Raw genomic sequence first — 17,585 nt, forward strand, 5'->3', positions numbered from 1 at the left:
TGAAACGGTTCGAAAATCGCTCTAAATTCAACTTGTAGTAAAGGATTTAAATAAAAGAAACTTACTTTAGTCTGCTCTTGTGTTATTTTGGAGTCTTTGTGGCAGCTGAGGCTTTCTAAAGTCGTTCTAAAGCCATTTTGACGATTTAAAGTTTTCCAGGTTAATGGAAAGCAAACCTGCGTCACAGAGTCTTAAAACAACCTTTGCCGTGTTTCGGAGTTAGAGCAGCTTACACTTGCTTATTGACATTGTCCGACTTAATTAATTCAATGTTAAGTTACGTTTAATAGTTTCAATATTAATTTTGTGGTTTGGTAGCAGCTCAAGTGTAGTAAAAAACGGCATCATCATATAAAGGGTCACGAAACATGTGTTGGCATGTTTATACACAAGCTTTATTAAAGACGGCAGGAGCCGAGGACGATTGTTCTTAAGTTGGGTTTAACAGACAAATCCGGCGATAAGGTAGGGTATTTGAATCGAACACCATTTTCGCCCGAGGGTGCAGGAATTTGAACGATCCAATCTTCAAAAGTTCAAATGCCCCGGGATTGCCTGGGGAAGGAAGGGAGGAAGGGGGGTGTTGAAGTTTGGAGTTGATTGGAGCATAATGTCCACTTCGACTTCCATACAAGGAAAACGGAAAGTTTCATCGATTTTCAGTCGCAATTTCTTGCAAATTTCTAGACTTGAACTTCGCTCCATATGAGTCCTTTTGTTTCCCCATATAAACCTTACATTGTCACAAATAGAGTCTGAGTTACCTGTGGTAAACTCTCATGTAGCTTCTGTAGAAATGGCAGGTTTTTTAAACTAAGTATTTAAATGCCCAGGCCTGTTGTGCTAATTAAGGAGCTTGTTTACAGCTTGAAATAATTAGATAATTAAGATCCTTACATTGTTTTAATGCCTCAAACACAGCATCAAAGCCAGGAATACCATTCTCAGTTGTATTGTTTGACGTGAATTCAATCAAAAGGAAACGACCGCTGGAAAACAGGTTCGTCGTGGGCTCAACAGGGCATATCTTATCAAGCGAACGATTTGATGAATGCTGTCCATCTCGGATGCTCAGAGAGTCACTAGGGTATGATCTCAATTTCTTAAGTTTGATTTTTACAAAACGTCCCTCGGGTACTGTGATTAACCATGAGCAATTAATGCTGCTTGATGAGTTCGTGGGGAACAAGGGCCACAGGATCCTCCCTTTGATATCAAAGAGCTTCTCTTTTTGACCAACGCACTGCCTTACAGCAACTGGGAATGAAATAAAAGACACGATATTTACAACAAGAAAACAAGAATTTAGAAAAAATTGTTTTATGTGATAATCTTACTTATAAACAATATACAAACTGTGGCCATTTTCGTCTATTTGCGCTATCAAAACCAATTGAGTTTTTCACAATGCAATGGTTTATTCCGCGGCTATCCCGAGTCACCCTTTTTAACAACTTGGGTCAGATTTCCAAAAAGTTTGCAGCGAACTTTGTTTTGAGTTAGGATAATCAACCAAAGGATAAATTAGAGTTGTTTTCTTACATTTGTCAACGGCTTCAAACACAGCAAGGAACAGAATATCTTTTTCCAGGGAGGAATTTACTTGAATCCAAAGCTGAATGTAGCTGAAAACCAATGTTTTTTCTCCAATTATGTCATCTTCCCTGAAAGTTTCCAAATGCTTCATAGAAGAATTCTGACCATCTCGAATTTGAAGAACTGCATCTTGGACTGACGAGAAATTAAGTATCTTCAACATTATCAGTTTTCCATCAGGTATTGTTACCATCCAAGTGCATGATGAATTGGAGGCGTTGAGAGTGCCTCTACTGGCGTTCAGATGTGTAATGTTCCCTGATACGCATGCTCCATTCGACACTAAAATGACCAGATTTAACGTTTTAGTCCATTGAGTCTGCGATTATTTCAGTCAGCACCAAGAACAACGACCTCTGCCAAGTTTCCAGATGTGCGAAGACGAAATGAAAGATGATGTTTGTTTCGAATTCCGGAGATTCCCGGCGCAGAAGATACGGAAACCCGTGAATTTTTGGGCTTCCTACCTGGGTAGAGGTCTTTACTTTCGGTGCCGACCGAAAAAAATGGGGCATCTGAGACGAAAATAATTAAGAAGTTAGAGGGGGAAGACGATGGAGCACAACTTATAACTAAAATCAGCAATTTTCCTAGCTGAAAACAACCTCGTTTCCAGGGCTTTTCTCCGCCCCTACCTCGGGGGAGAAAAGCCCTGGGAACAAGGTTGAGGTGAAAATTGGTTTTGGAGAAAATTCCTTCTGACGAAGGGCTAACGCTCAGCTCACACATATCTCTTGCGTTAGTTAATACATCTTTATCAACTAATTTACTCGTTTCACTAGCCAGACTCTTTTGACCCCTGGACAATTTAAAAAACTATGGTCAATGGTCTCTCGTGGCGGACAAGAGGCGCATCTACCAGATGAGATACAACCCCCTTTGAAAAGGGACTCACGAACCTTGACACCGCAGACGATAATAAGCCAAAATGACATCGTTCTTATAATTCTCAGTGAACGAAACCAGGATAAGAGACGAATGACCATCGAGGGAGAACCCCTGTCCGAATGACCTGGAACCATTGACGGGACAAGATTGGCGGAGATGACTTGACTGAAAGGAGCTTTCGATACAAGGTTTTACAAACTAGGGCACTGTCTCCCACCCTGGAAGGACAAGCGACGCCCCAAAAAGTATTTGCACAGGAAAAAGCTAGAATCATCAGGAGAATTAAGCACGGAGGCCATCTCTGCCAATCTCAAAGCCTGTGCCTATAAGACGAAATTGGCAAGATTGACACCCCCGAATTTCAATTCAAAAAGCAAGTGTTACGACTAACAATCCCCATTTTTGAGGCCCATAGGAAGGGCCAGATCAAGGCATTAACCCGCGCGATGACCCATTTTGGCACGGTAAGAACTCTGGCAAGGTAAACCAGCTTGCTCAAACCAAGTGCATTGATAATTAGAGCCTTAACGGGAAGGGACAGGGATCTCGACTTCCAGAGATTGAGGGATTTCTCCAGTTTCTCAAGTTTAGGCTGCCAATTAAAATGCTATGTAGGGATGGTGCCAAACTTTCATTTTCGTAACCCAGGTGAGGCTCAAAGGCTCATCACAACGACACCTCGAAGTCCCCAGCCACATTTTTTCAGTTTTGGTGCGATTCACCGGTGCCCCTTTCATAGACATTAACACCACTGAAGAGATTGAGTACAGTCGTGGTGTCGTCCGCATACAAGCGAACACGTGCTTACCGCCTTCTTGCACCAGGGAGGAGGAACCCCTCAACCCCCGAACAACAGCGAATGAGGGACGCTAATACCTCAACACAAAGGACGTAAAGTAAGAGCGACAAAGGGCCCCCATGACGCCCCCCGCGCGCAAGGGAAATCCTCTGAGATAGCCAAACGTTAAAGATAATCTGCATTAAGGCACCATTGTAAAAGGTTGGGATCCACCGGAAAAACCCGGGCCCAAAACCATTAACCTGAAGAAGTTGCAAGAGAAAGAAACGGTTGACACGGTCAAAAGCTTTCTCCTGGTCAAGGCTGACTAAGATTGCGGATTCATCAGTCCGTTGAATGTAGTCCAAGACATCACGCAAAAGAGTAACATTAGAAAAGATACTTTTTGCCAGGAACGGAGCAAGTCTGATCAAGGTGGACAATATATTCAAGACCTTTTTGGAAAGACGAGAAGTGATCGCTTTAGAAATAATCTTATAGTCCACATTCAAAAGAGAGATGGGCCGCCAGTTTTTTAAGTGCTTAACGTCACCACGCTTCTTAAAAATGAGGCGGGTGATGCTACCCTTCATCGAGCCACAAAGCTCGCCATCGGACGAAGCACGTTGAGGGGGAGAAAGGGACTTTTCAACGGATTCTAAACAACGCTGTTTAAAAAACGCGTCGATAGGCTCGTCAGTGAAGAGATCTTAATAGAAGCGCACGTGCGCACGTTTAATTCCTTCACGCGTGAACACCTCTACATCATCAGAATTAAGAATAGGAGAAACAATATTACGCTCGAAGCGTTCACGTTCAAACTGAAAGAAAAGCGCGCAGGCCTTTCTCCCTCCTCAAGCCACTGAACTCTAGAACGGAATTTAGAACCGTCTAACTCATTCAAGGTAAGAGCCTTAAGCTTACTTTCGAGCTCGGAAATTTCAGGACTAACTTAGGAAGCACCAGAAGTAAGTTGAAGTTTTAGCTTAATAATCCGGTTAACTAAAAGAACACGCACATGCGAGAGATCCCTGCTCTTTTTCCTGGCAAAGAAAATTATCTCAGAGCGGATGGAGTTTTTAAAAAAGTCCCACCAAACTTTAACGGAAGAAAAGTGTTGCAAGCAATTGCCTAAATGATCGATATCATTCGAAATAGAGTCACAAAACACATCATCATTCAAAAGTGAATTATTTTAAACTTCCAAATGCCAGGACCAGTAGGATTACCGTATTTTTTCGAATAATAGCTAGCCGTCCCTCGATTAATCGCCTCCCTTTGACCGAAATATTTAAAATAATCGCCTCCCTCGAATAATCGCCCCCCCCCCCCTCCCCCTACCCTCTTATCCAGTTAAAGTCATCAGCGATGACAAGAGAAAATGAGGGGACAGAGAGGGAGGCTCAAGGCGTTGGCCGGGATATGTTATGTCCACGAAAGTTATTTTTAGACGAGCGGAAGTCTTTGTTCTAGGGGAAGTCTGTCTTCCGAGACGTCCGCATGCAGTCTTGCTTCGCTCTCAGGTTCTTAGTGAAAAGAGAAAATGATGGCGCACGTGGAAGGCTGATGAATATGTATTTTCTTTCAAACATCGGACCGAGGTTGGCCTGCATGCGGACGTCTCGGAAGACTTCCGCTCTTCTAAAAATAACTTTCGTGGACATGACATATCCCAAGGGCTGGACCGGGAGCCTCCTTCTCTGTCCCCTCATTTTCTCTTGGCGATGATTCAGGCTCTGGCGCCGAAGATATTGACATTGAACATTGATTACCGTAATCAACGAAACAAATTTGAAACACTAAAAAGCCCATATTTGGTTTATATTTGATGTGATTATTTTTTTGATTTAATGGTATAATAAAACAAAATATTTAAGGCTCGACCTTCTGTGAGAAATATTTGAAATAATCGCCTCCCTCGAATAATCGCCCTCTTTTGGTGCGAAAAAAGAAATAATCGCCCCCGGCTATTATTCGAGGAAATACGGTATTTCCAGTGAACTGGAAGGAAAGACAAAAAATCATGGTAGGGAAAAAAGCACAAGGGCTGATCTCACGACTAACAACAGAAGGCATGAAGTTCTTATAAACAAACAAATTATCTAAACTTGAACCAATTGAAAAATTCGAATTAAATCATGTGCACTTGCACAATCTCGGATGAAGCTTGCGCCAGACGAGGCTGAACGAAAATCAGTAAAGCATTTAGCAGGCACAAAGTTGCCGACAAACTTATCAAGATTGTGATCGTAACAACTATATAATCACCAGCAATTATTAAAACATCAGAAAATAGGAAGTATTCATTCAAACTTCTGAAAAACACTTTCTTTTCGACCAAGTCGGTGGGGGCATAAATATTAATTAAATTAATCCTTAGATCGTCAACTTTGAAGAGGAGACTAACAACCCTCCCAGACGTGTCTCTTTTCCAGTGACTGACATCGCCGGAAAAAGATTCAGAAAGGCAAGTAAGGACATCACCTTGTTTGCCTACAGCAGGGGACCAAAAACAAGGTCCACGCGAGGCACAAGAGAAAACGCAAAAAACGTCAGGATCAGTAATCTTTCGGGAAACGTCATAAGAAGTACGAAGACTATCGATGAGATAGAAACTTTTACTGAAACCACTAGAATTTAGGGGAAGAATTTTCAAACTCACGAAGGGTGAGGGTTCTTAGTCTTTTTACGAGAATTGACCGGCATAGGTGAAGTTGATTTTCGCGCAGGTGGACCATCCGTGAAGTCTAACCTGGCAGGCTTACGATTGGGTGAGGAGCGGCAGGACGGACAGAAATCTGTGAGGGCGATGCGAATTGTAGAGCCAGGATCCTCAGGAATCTCCATCGCAGCAATAGCTTAATCAGAAGCAGAAGAACGTTGCGAATCAACTGCACTGGCAAGCTGTAGATCAGACGAAGTAGGAGAACCAGATATGATGCTCGACAGAGAAATACATACATACTATACTATACATACTTAATTGACCGCTCCCCATAGGGGCTTTTCAGGGCCAACGAAACGACGGAACAGAACAACAACAACTGTTAAGAATCCCAACTGGCCGGAGGCAAACCAGTTGGCTATTTACAAGTGCAGCTGGGAAGTTGAACCAGGGACTACCAGGATCAAATTCAACGAGTGGTCAGAGCGGGTCTTGAACCCGGGATCTCCGGATCTCCGGATCTCAAGGCCAGCACCCTAACCACTGGGTCACACTACCACAGAGGAAGAAACAGGGACGGCGATTCAAGAGGTGAAAGGAGGGACTGAGACGACGGACGACTGAGAGAACTGTGTAGACTGCGAAGACTGCGAGAGCTGTGCGAAGGGCAGCTTTGGGGTGTTTTGGGACAGTGATGAAGGCTGACCAGTAGATGGCGACGATGATGATTGCGATGAAATGAGAACTCAGGAAGGTGTAGCAGGCACATCAGGAGAAGACTGCGAAGGAGGCTATGAATGAGGAACATCAGGTAAAGATTCCGATAAAGGGATTGATGGAGGCGGGGCATCGGAAGAAGGCTCATCAGAAAGAGGCTGCGGGAGAGGTTGTGATGGACGGGACTCTGGAAGAAGGGCAGAAGCAGCAGCATCATCACCAGTCAAAATTTTCAGGGCGCCGCCACCAAGATAATTTACAATCGATAGCGTAGTGGCCCGGCGACCTCTTTGCAAGCACTGCACTTGATCTCTTCTTTACAGTCGCTGAAGGTGTGACCCAGTTGATCACAGTTAAAATATACCACGTTAGGGTACACCTTTGCGACATGATTGGGAAGATGGCACTTTCTGCAAGTAGGAACCTGTCCCTCGTGTTTGACTCTAAGAAGCTTCCTTCCGAAGCGTAGGAAGGATGGAATCGATTCGGATAGCCCCATTCTAACAACGCGTGTTCCATTCTGGATGCCCTCTTAGCCCTGAAGATTACATCTGCGGAAACCGAGGACAGACCCATAGTGGCCGAGATGATGGGCCAATGCTTCTACAGAAAGCCCGAAGGGAGTATCATACACGACATCGAAGGTACACGTAGAAGATGAATTACAATGACGACGGATAAAAGAACATTTACGAAGGAAGAGATCACGGTACTCACTTGTGGAAAACGTCACGGAAACAAAGCCATTAGGATTACGTTGGAGACATGTCGCCGCAACAGCACGGATGCCACAGTTCTTTAGATCGGCAAACACTTGGGATAAAGAAGTGTCCTTGTCGATCGGAAAGAGAAAAGTGCGCCGTATATGGTCGCTCGGGCAAAATGTTCAGCGGATAGATAGAATCCTTCTCTTCGTCAGTAAAACGTTCACCATTCTTCATTACGTAATCAATGCTGGATTGACTAGACACACTGGAGTGTCGACGACGCCCGGCCATTTGCTCAGTTTCGGAAGAGTCCGCTCAGCTACGCTGGGGATCAAGAACATTACCTGCCATACTTTTGCGAGGGCAGTGGTGAGAGCACTCGCCTCCCACCAATGTGGCCCGGGTTCGATTCCCAGACTCGGCGTCATATGTGGGTTGAGTTTGTTGGTTCTCTACTCTGCACCGAGAGGTTTTCTCCGGGTACTCCTGTTTCCCCTATCCTCAAAAACCAAAATTTGATTTGATTTGCGTTGTTAATTTCAATTTACAGTGTCCCCGATTAGTGCTCTACGGCGCTAGAAGATTAGACACTTAAATAAAGTTCCTTTCCTTTCCTTTCCTTTCCTTCCAAACGACCAATACAGCAATACTACAAGCGAAAATTTAAACTGGTAGGGCTTTGCCGAGGGAAAGCCCTAGAAAATGTCGTCCAAACTATCCATGCCTCAGCATGGCGTAGCTAACATACTAGGCGGGTGTTTTTAGCACCCCTTTAAGTGGCAGCTTCACATGCCATTCATGTGGTAAGCTGGGTTGGGAACTGCAAAACTGTTCTCCCACGGCAAGCGTGTGGGAAGCGGGATCAACAACTTGGTCGGAGTAAATATCATAACAAACGGGAAAAATACGTCTAGCGAAATATCACACAGTAAAAAAAATCCAATCAATCGGACTATAAATCCTGACAGTTTAATTCAGTGAGGTCAAAATAAAGCCGAAATTTCAGGGTTGATGTAGAGTTACGAGTTACAAAATCGCAGGACACGATATAGTCTGTATGATAAATAATAATTAGAAGTCCCTGGGCAAGAAGGAAATAATTCAAAGAGCCTGTATGCATGTTGTGCGGAAAAGGCGTAATTCAAGGCCTGTAAGAGGCTTGTTTTTGTGTTTAAGTTTTAACAACTAAATTGATCAATAAATCTTATCTTACCTTCGGCATTTAATATTTGTAGCAGCACACAAAGCCCTAAGATATATGAAAAAAAGAGTAAATAACCTCCCCTTAGACCATGAAACGGGCGATATGTCTTCGAGACCGTAAAAGCAATTTTCTAACTGGAGGGAACACATTTGGTAGATGAATCAGAAAGCCAGCCAAAAAAACTGAATCGAAGACCCTCGACTGAGGAATGCGCGGGATTGTTTGACCCTTAGATTAGATGGAGCAGTAATACCAAAACAACACCGAAATTGATCTCTTCTTTCTGGTGCAGTGCCGTATGCCATCCTCTTGCGGCCAGAAACATGCATGCCGCGAAAGTTCTTCCATTGAAGTCAGTAAAAAAGATCACCATGGTTATACTTACCACGTGTTAGGACAAAACTTACCAAAATGAAAACTACGGAGAAGCATCTTCGGTTCAAAATCTTTAGAAACAGACGTGAAGCGCGCGACTCTATACGTTACTTGGCAAAAATAATTTTATTGCCAAAAAATTCTTGTACGATCGAACATCTGCTTTCAGCTTGCAGCGCTGTCGCATTTTACGTGGGTTTATGCTGAAAATGAAAACGTAATAAATCTGCTTACAGCTGGATAAGGGAATAATATAGCATTTTAAAGGCTCCTTAAAGCAACTGTGTGGTTAGAAGTTTTAATGGTTAATTACAAGAAAATAGTGTTATATTTATTTATAATTATTATTTTTTATTTACATTTTTACCCTACTTACAAAGTGACAACTAGTATTGCAATTATGTACAACAATGCATAACACGACCATTACACTACTAGCGATGCTAACAAACCAACATCTTAAGGGACATTCAAATACTAAAAATCATAAATTCAAGAGAAATAAAAAAGTAACTAAAGATTTGGTAACAAATTCCACTTTTCTGCGTATCTATGACGTTCCTCTGTTGATTTGAACGCAATGTATTTTTCTGATGATAATTAGCGAACTAGAGCTACGAATTCGCTGGAAAATAATCAAATTTCTTTTTGGCTTTAGTTTTGATGTATAGATAGTCTTTTCCTATATAACAATCAGGGAAGACTTCCTTGCGTCAACCATTTCAGTTTTGTCCAGCTGGAACCAATGACGTTCGGAGAATTCAAAGTCTCGTGAAATTTAAGGAAAATGATGTTAGGGTTGATGTCATGTGTCAGCTGCGGAAAGGAAGACATAGTTAAAACCATGAAATGCCGATCTCTATTATTTGTCCTTGGTATTATCTAGCCTGTTCCACGCTTCCAGATAGTCAGGAAAGCGAAAAGGCGCCTTGCCTCGACCCAAGCCTTCACTCGTTTTTCGTACGCAGTTTTTTTTCGCTTTCCCGACAATCTGGGAAACTGGAACAGGCTAAGTATTATCCATATGTAGCAACACGATCTCACTTTGCTCCAAATGAAGTATAATTTTCCATTTAGATTACTTTGTCCCAGGACTTGTGGTAGCAGATAAAAAGAAAAAAGTAAAAAGCAGTTCCTGGACAGGATTTGAACCCGGAGCACCCACTTTGAAAAAAACTGTTTTTATCCACTTAACCACCAATGATCAACTAGCTGACAGTTGTACCGATTATTTACCAAAGCTAATAAGTATATATGAAATCATTGCTAAATAGTGGTAAGTCTAGTGCTTGATTTTAAAACTTGCTTCTTATCGGGTGATAATACACGTTTACAGCGGAATTCGGAAGAAAAAAACATTGACATATTTAAAAAAATAATATTTTGGCAGTTAGCGATGTGGTAGTCTGGTGATTAAGTAAAGGGGTTATTAATCAAACGTTCCCAGGTTCGAGTTCTACGAGTCTAGACATTGGAGTTCGGCTTTTAAAAGAAATACGTTAATTTCTCATCAAGCTTTCAGTGTCCAAAATGAACGATAATACTCCATTTGGAGCAAATTGGAATGAGTGTGAAAAATATTTGCATATCATCCACTTTCCTTTGTCTTTGTCCTCACTGCCTCACTATCAAGCTGAATTTTAATATATCGAAAAAGGCCTATTCTCGGTTTTCACATGACGTCACGACCGCCATGTTGGTGCCCCTAAACAAAGAAAAGGCGGCCATGTTGGTGCCCCGACCAAATCTTCCGGGAATTTAACTCTATTATTATGCAAACGCTTCCTTTTGTTTTCGTTGAAAAACATGGCCGTTGATCACGTGAGTGAAAATCAGCAATTAGGATGTTTGTCACATAAGAAACTGGAGTTACGTTCTAATTCACTGCGTTCAAACGAACGTAACTTATTTTACGCTTTCAACTCCCTGTATGAACAGGCATCAAACTACAGCAGGTTAGGATGGATACTCTTGCAGAGTATACCAAGTTTATTAACTTCCTTTTACAATACCTTGTTATAATAAGTTCACTCATTAATACAGTTCCATGAGATACTATTGAAATAATTCAATACAATAACTCATTACAAATAGTTCCCTCATATAATTGCATGAAATACTATAGAAATAATTCAATACAAGAGTTTATTATAATTAGATTCCTCATTACAATTACATGAAATACTAAGCGAGAAAAATTTAAATCACCCGACCACGTGGTGTAGCATATTGAGAAAACTAACATCAATCAAATGAATGCTACCTACAATCAGGCTAAGGATCGAAGTTGGAAATCACAACCCAAGGAAATTAGTTACCGCCAATCTATTCTGCACATCCTCGTGAACGTACATATCCTTGGCTGTGTCCGTTTTCCAGCGGCCGTGAAGTTTCAATAATCTATCTGAGATAAAGTTTTTACTGTGTTGCACAACTGAGGTAATACCGCCCGACCTTAAGCTATGTAATCCAAAACACCTCGCATCATAACCCAATTCGACAAGGCAGGACTTAAAGATCTCCCGGCACCTTGTATAAGACAATCCAGATTTGCGAATAGAATACGAATTTGAACTCCTGTGATAACTTACAGATCTAAAGAACGGGAGAGTAGATTTGAAGTCAATACCAGCTATTTCAATATATCTGATAACCAAGTTCACTGGGCAATACTTATTATGGAGGCGATCGATGTATACGATGTTCCCCTCTCGATAAATATCCGTCTTGGACCGGCAATTGAAAATTGACATGTAGCCACCCACAAATGTTAAATGTGTAGGCAAAATGTTAGAAATCTCATTAAATCTCAAAAAACCAGCAAACCCTACGGTACAAATAGTAGCAATCCTCAAATCTTTTAAGTTAGAACCCGGGGTAGCGTATTTATCGATTATCTGTTTAACAATATCTGCCGTTATGGGCGTCTTCTTGGTGACCGGTTTGCTTTAGCTTCTCTTGGCAGATTGCACAATATTCCGACAGAGATCATTCTCCAGCGGGTTATTCTCAGGAAAAAGTGTGTGAAGCCATTTAAGGGCGGAGTATGCCAGAATAACAGATGCACTAGACTCAGTTTGTTTGGAGAATTCCGATAAATACATTGCCGCCACTATACTGTCATAAGGCAAATCGACAGTAATGCCATTTTTCCGGGACCAGTTAAAGAACTTTTTTAACTCTCCTAGGTATTTCTTTACTGTAGAATTGGCTCTAGAAGTCAAGACTTGCTTGATAGCCTCTCGCCTGTCTTCCTGTAAAATCACCGGGACTTTGCTCCAGTAAGAGCTTTTTCCAACAATCTAGAAAAGAATACAAATCAAGCAATAACATGAAATACTTCACCGTGATAACTCGGGTCAATGCCTTTATCTCAATGTTAAAGGCCAGTGCCTTATGCAAAACAACTATGGCCAGTGTTATAGTTTGGTATAGGGCTCAAAAGCCTTACGCATACCCAAACAAGCTCATAGACTCAGTACTACCTAGGAAACACAAACACAGGCCAGTGCCACACGATATTCTATTGATGCTCAAACAATATCAAAACATAGGCCAGCGCCTTAAACTTCATAACAACAAGCCACACTCTGGCATTGCACAAGGGTACCATCCTGCTATACGATAACGTAATGTTTAAAATCAAGCCGCACCGCCAGTATGGAACCTTTAAAACGTTTAGCTCCTAACAACGAATTCACGTTTCGGCCATGCTCTAATACACCGTTTCCCGAGAAAACGCTATAGTCAACGATGCACTGGGCATACGTTGTACTCAATAGGGGCCAAAAACTGGATGAGGGCCAAAAAGGCACGACTAAAGTACCAGTGGCCTTCTGTTGTGACAAATAGTGAAGAGTTCTAGAGACGATGCAAACTGGAGGAACAACAAGGCAATTTTCTTGTTGTAAAGGTTGCACGAAAAAATCGATTCCTGCGCAACCGGGCGTCCAAAATCTCGAGAAAAAACGATCTATTTTATGGTTATAGTGATTTGCAAAACAATCTATCGTATGTGGGCCCATAAATTTTCCAACAGCGCGAAGCACGAATTTGAAATTTGCCAGTCATCCGTGTCTATGATTCGACTAATGAAATCAGCTCTTTCAACCTCGGAACGAGGAACCCATTGAATATCCAGCAGAATCTTATGTTTGATGCATATTTCGAAGATCCTCAAAGCGAGGGTGTGTATATCGGTTCTCATACTTCCAACCTCAACTATTTTTGCAGCAGCTTGGCTATCAGTGAACCATTTGACACGCGAGTTTTTTAATACAGTGCAAAAGGATTCAAGCGCAAATTCTATTGGATATAACTCCCTCCACTTGGAGGATAATCCAGACTCTTCCTCAGTCCACATATTATGACAAATAAACTCGTGATTCAACGCCATGTGTGCGTCACAGCCAGTTCCGCTGGCGTCAGAGTAAACAAAACAATTAGGCAAACTGTTGCTAAAGCAATATCTTATATTCGCATTTTCAAGGTTTACTCTCCAGAAATTAACTTCATCAACGCTATAGCGATCAAGTTTAAAAGGTGAGTCCCAATCTGGGGGCAGCAACAATAGACATAGAGCAATGTCTAGTGTATAATTCTGCTAACATTGCCGACAACGGCTCCTGTGGAAATAATCTTGCCAACGAATGAAGCTAATTGCCTTGCGGATATAACATAGTCATTACCTCTGATAGCCTCAATATGTTCAAATATTTTCCTCAGTCTGCGATCCGTTATGTGAATACAACCCTCCACAGAATTCCAACGCAAACCTAATCATACAATAACTTGACGTGGCTCCCAAATACTCTTTTCGTCATTCAGTACAAAACCCGCCGATCCTAAAATCTCGTTTAACTTTTGAACTTACCACCTTGCAACTTTCGTAGGTATTATCTATTACAAATCCGTCACCCAGAAAAACAGCTATTTTTACTCCTTGGAAGCGCCAATACTTTTCTAATAGACGTACGCATTTAGTAAATATGTAAGGCGCAGTGGAAAGGCCAAAAGGTAAAACGGCAAAAACAAAGTACCGACTGGACTGCGACCCTTGCAAGTTCCAAGAAAAACCTAAATAGGTCTGATGTTCTTCTGCTATTTCTATATGGTGGTACCCACGCTTGAGATCAAACGAGAACATATACGCGCCTTTTTCAAAATAGCTTAATGCAATTTTCCAATCTACACATTTAAACCGTTTTTTCTTAAGACATTTGTTGACATACCTTAAATCGAGAATCAACCTCCTTTTGCGGCAGGGCTGGACCGAAACAGATAAGGGGTTAATAACAAACGGAGGCGCATTCAACTCACGGATACGTCCCGAGTTAAGAAGCTCTGTGACTGCCTCGCCTACAAAGGAACTATGAACTATAGCAGATCTATTATTATGTAACTGAACAGATGGCGGAGTGTAGATAAAAGGTAACTTGTATCCATCTTGAACAACACTGATAATAAAGCTAGAAGCTCCTATAGCTTTGTAAAAGTTAACATTTTCCCTAATCTCGTACCCAGATCTCACTCTGTCACGGGAAATGTGAGATCTGGTAAAGTTCGACAGTTCACCACTTTTCATTGGCTACTAAAAAAAGTTTGCGGCGATGCAATCTACGCTCCGATTGGCTTATTTCGCGGGACACTTAATGAAAGTTTAGTTTTCGCAAGCTCATGTGCTGTTTTGAATAAATGTCAGTTGTGCGGAGGAAAGTTTTGTTTTTTTCCGACGCCGGAAAAGCTTTACAGTTGAGGAAAATCATTTTAAAACTTTGCGACGTTTGTGTAAATGGTACCGACGAAAGCCCCACGTACCCTGCCACTCGAATAAAGTTCTGCGTAGCTTGCTACGCGGTACGCAGAAACTAATAAATTCAAGTTGAAGTACGTAATTTATTCAAAACAGTGTTTCTCGTTCTTAAAGCGTGACTTGCGAATTAAGTAGTGATCAATTGTGAATTTTACGGTTAGATTAACTACACTTTTCACGAGATCGTGTCAAGAAAATAGCACTCATTGCAGTGATTAGGTGTAAGCACTCTAACATTTTCGCTTTCAATTTACGGTTTGGCTAACTACACTTTTCACAAGATTGTGTGGAGAAAATAGCACTCGTTTATTGATTAAGCCTTAAGCCTAAGCGCTCGTTTCAGTGATTATGAGTTGCTCCGACAATTAAACAATCTCGACCGTTCAAAAACAATCGCCTGTAGTGCTTTTTTCTGTTTTGGCTTAAGTTTAAGATTTCCTTGTCCTCTACCCAAAAGAATCTCTTCAAGAATACTCTCGAAATCCATGTTTATTCCGCAAAATCACCCAAAATCACAACAGAGAGTACGAACATGCGCAGTGATAGAAAAGCCCGTATTTCGGGCCTCGCTGGCACTGAGCATGCTCGAAATCGAACTTTACCAGATCTTCCTTCCGTATGACCGTGGAAGATCTGGGTACGAGATTACATTTTCCCTTAACTTTCCTTTAACACAAGTACTATCATTGATGGGGAATTCGTATTGTTCTTTCACCTGAGCGAGGCTATCGAAAAATCCGTCCTGATCACTTAGCATTGTTTGTTGACGATCCAGGCTGTCCTCCTCACACAACACTGGATTGAGCGGTAATATTGAAGTGCCCCTTACATCCACATTGTTTTGTCTCCAAGGTCAGATATCAGCAGCATAAAACATATTTTGCGATGACTCTTTGCATTTATCGTTTCCAACAAAATTAGGAGACCTTTGTCCCACTTTAAAATAAAATGCAGAGCAATTTGTGACGTCCGTTTCAAGAATAGAACAATGCTTCTATCGAGAGCGCTCATGGGACAACGACTTCTGTTTTTAAAGGGAACATCCACTCTTACTACCAAATAAGTTTAAATCGAAGGAAATTATGTTTACAAACTTTTTTGTTCGAAATTTGTTTTTAAAACAGTGTTTATATATCAAGAAAAGTGAAGTTAAAATCTTTTTCAAATTTTTTTTTCAAATTTCGCGGGCACAGCCGTCTTGAATAATTGTGACGTATTACGGTTGCCCAAATGTTCTGACACAAAGAGCTTTTGTCCAATAACAATAGAGCAACCGTAACAAGTCACAATTATTCAAGATGGCGGCGCCAGCGAAATTTGAAAACAAAAATAGGCGATTCTAAAACTTATTTATTTCGCACACAAACACTTCCTTTGAAAGTACTTTAGACTGACTTGACTGTAGCGGTTATTTCCTGTGATCTCAAGTTATTTTTTTGTTGAAGTGGTGGTTCCCTTTAAAGAGAAATTTAGAAGTGAAAAGTGCATAGGACATCATTTGAGGCTTTAAGGGCACAGCCAATGAGACATGACATAAGTTTGATAGTGGCTTAAATGGTTTTAAATACAAAGTTTTCCAAAAGCTAGAGAATGTTACCACATAAAAGGGCCTCTTTAATAACGGCAGCGTTTTCCTTAAGATTGCAAATAAAGGGACCATCAGGAACACCACTCACTGTTTCATCTCGCCTGCTCCCCACGTTGTGGCATCCTTTCCCCCCCCCCCCCCCATCCTGGGGTGAGGCCTTTTAATTTTTTTCTATCCCCCCTTCGGTTCATCGTTTCGTCTCTTAGCTCAATTGTGATTGTTTATTTTCCATTCTCTCTTCAATAAAGCGCTATTTGCTCCTTTACCATTTGACCGTGACTTTTATAGCTAAATGCATCAGTTATTCTCGCGATCAAGCCGAGTAAGTCAACTGATCTAATGATCGGTGACTGTCTCTCAAATCTCTCACAGAGCGTGCCGACATGAAAACCAATGACTCTATAGACTTCTGTCTGTTTAAAGATCACTGATAACCAAGATAGAAGGCAAAAAAAATCCCGATTTTTGAGCAACTTAGCCTTCCAAATGTTGTGAAATGAACTAAACAGGAATCTCCCGTTATGGCGCAAATGATTGATAGAGGCTTTGTTATTTAGTTAAATTTTACGATTTTTTCCCTTCACGGGGTTTCAAGCACACGAGCAATGTCAGCATTAGTAGGTATTATCTCCCCTGTGGTATTTCATGGCAAATAGCCAATTATAGTCTTTACAACTGCATTTTCCAAAATAACAACACTTCTTGAAAAATCAATTACAGCCACTGTATCCCGCTGTTTATCAAGTTATAGTTGGCAGGTTGAATCGAAAGCGAGATCAAAGAAATCGAAGTAAACATTGACTGACAAATCTGATGCTTCAAATTAAAAGTTGTCATATTTCTGCATGCGCTCTTTCTTGTCATGAATTGAAGAACGTTTTGACCGGCTTGGTCAGGGGTTTTTAAGAGAACATTAAACGGTTTACGATCAAACAGCGGGTGTGGAGATCATAGATCAAGCGAAGTCTCCAAACTCTTGACTAATTAACGATACAACCTGCTTCATTTGTTGATAAAACTAATGAAGCAAAATATTGAACTGAATGGTGTTTGTTTTATGCCATGAAGGAAGCACCTTGAATCGCTGGTTGACTTTCACGGAGAGGAACTTTTTAAGGAGAGCAACCCCCTACTGTGTGGTTATCAACGCTCGCCATTTTAAAAAGCTCACAAACGCACATGAGCTCATTAGAGCAGATTTCTCAATAAAAGAAATCGGGTGAAAAACCTTGATCGGAGGCCAAATTTTAAAATG

At 41.3% G+C, this 17,585-nt stretch overlaps 1 protein-coding gene across 2 annotated transcripts in view; it reads right to left on the reverse strand.

Moving 5' to 3' along the window:
- The window catches only part of LOC138020055 (bone morphogenetic protein 1 homolog), a 15,926-nt gene extending 6,847 nt beyond the window's left edge, over positions 1–9,079 (reverse strand). For both annotated transcript variants that reach the window (XM_068867051.1, XM_068867052.1), the window contains exons 1-4: positions 8,963–9,079; positions 8,565–8,600; positions 1,543–1,878; positions 898–1,257 (exon numbers count right to left, since the gene is read on the reverse strand). In XM_068867051.1, coding sequence (XP_068723152.1) covers positions 898–1,257; positions 1,543–1,878; positions 8,565–8,600; positions 8,963–8,987 — 757 coding nt within the window. In that variant the 5' untranslated portion in view covers positions 8,988–9,079. The remainder of the gene's footprint in view (positions 1–897; positions 1,258–1,542; positions 1,879–8,564; positions 8,601–8,962) is intronic.
- Positions 9,080–17,585: the final 8,506 nt, after the last annotated feature.

The sequence above is a fragment of the Montipora capricornis genome, chromosome 10, assembly GCF_036669925.1.
Source record: "Montipora capricornis isolate CH-2021 chromosome 10, ASM3666992v2, whole genome shotgun sequence".
Classification (NCBI taxonomy): Eukaryota; Metazoa; Cnidaria; class Anthozoa; order Scleractinia; family Acroporidae; genus Montipora; species Montipora capricornis.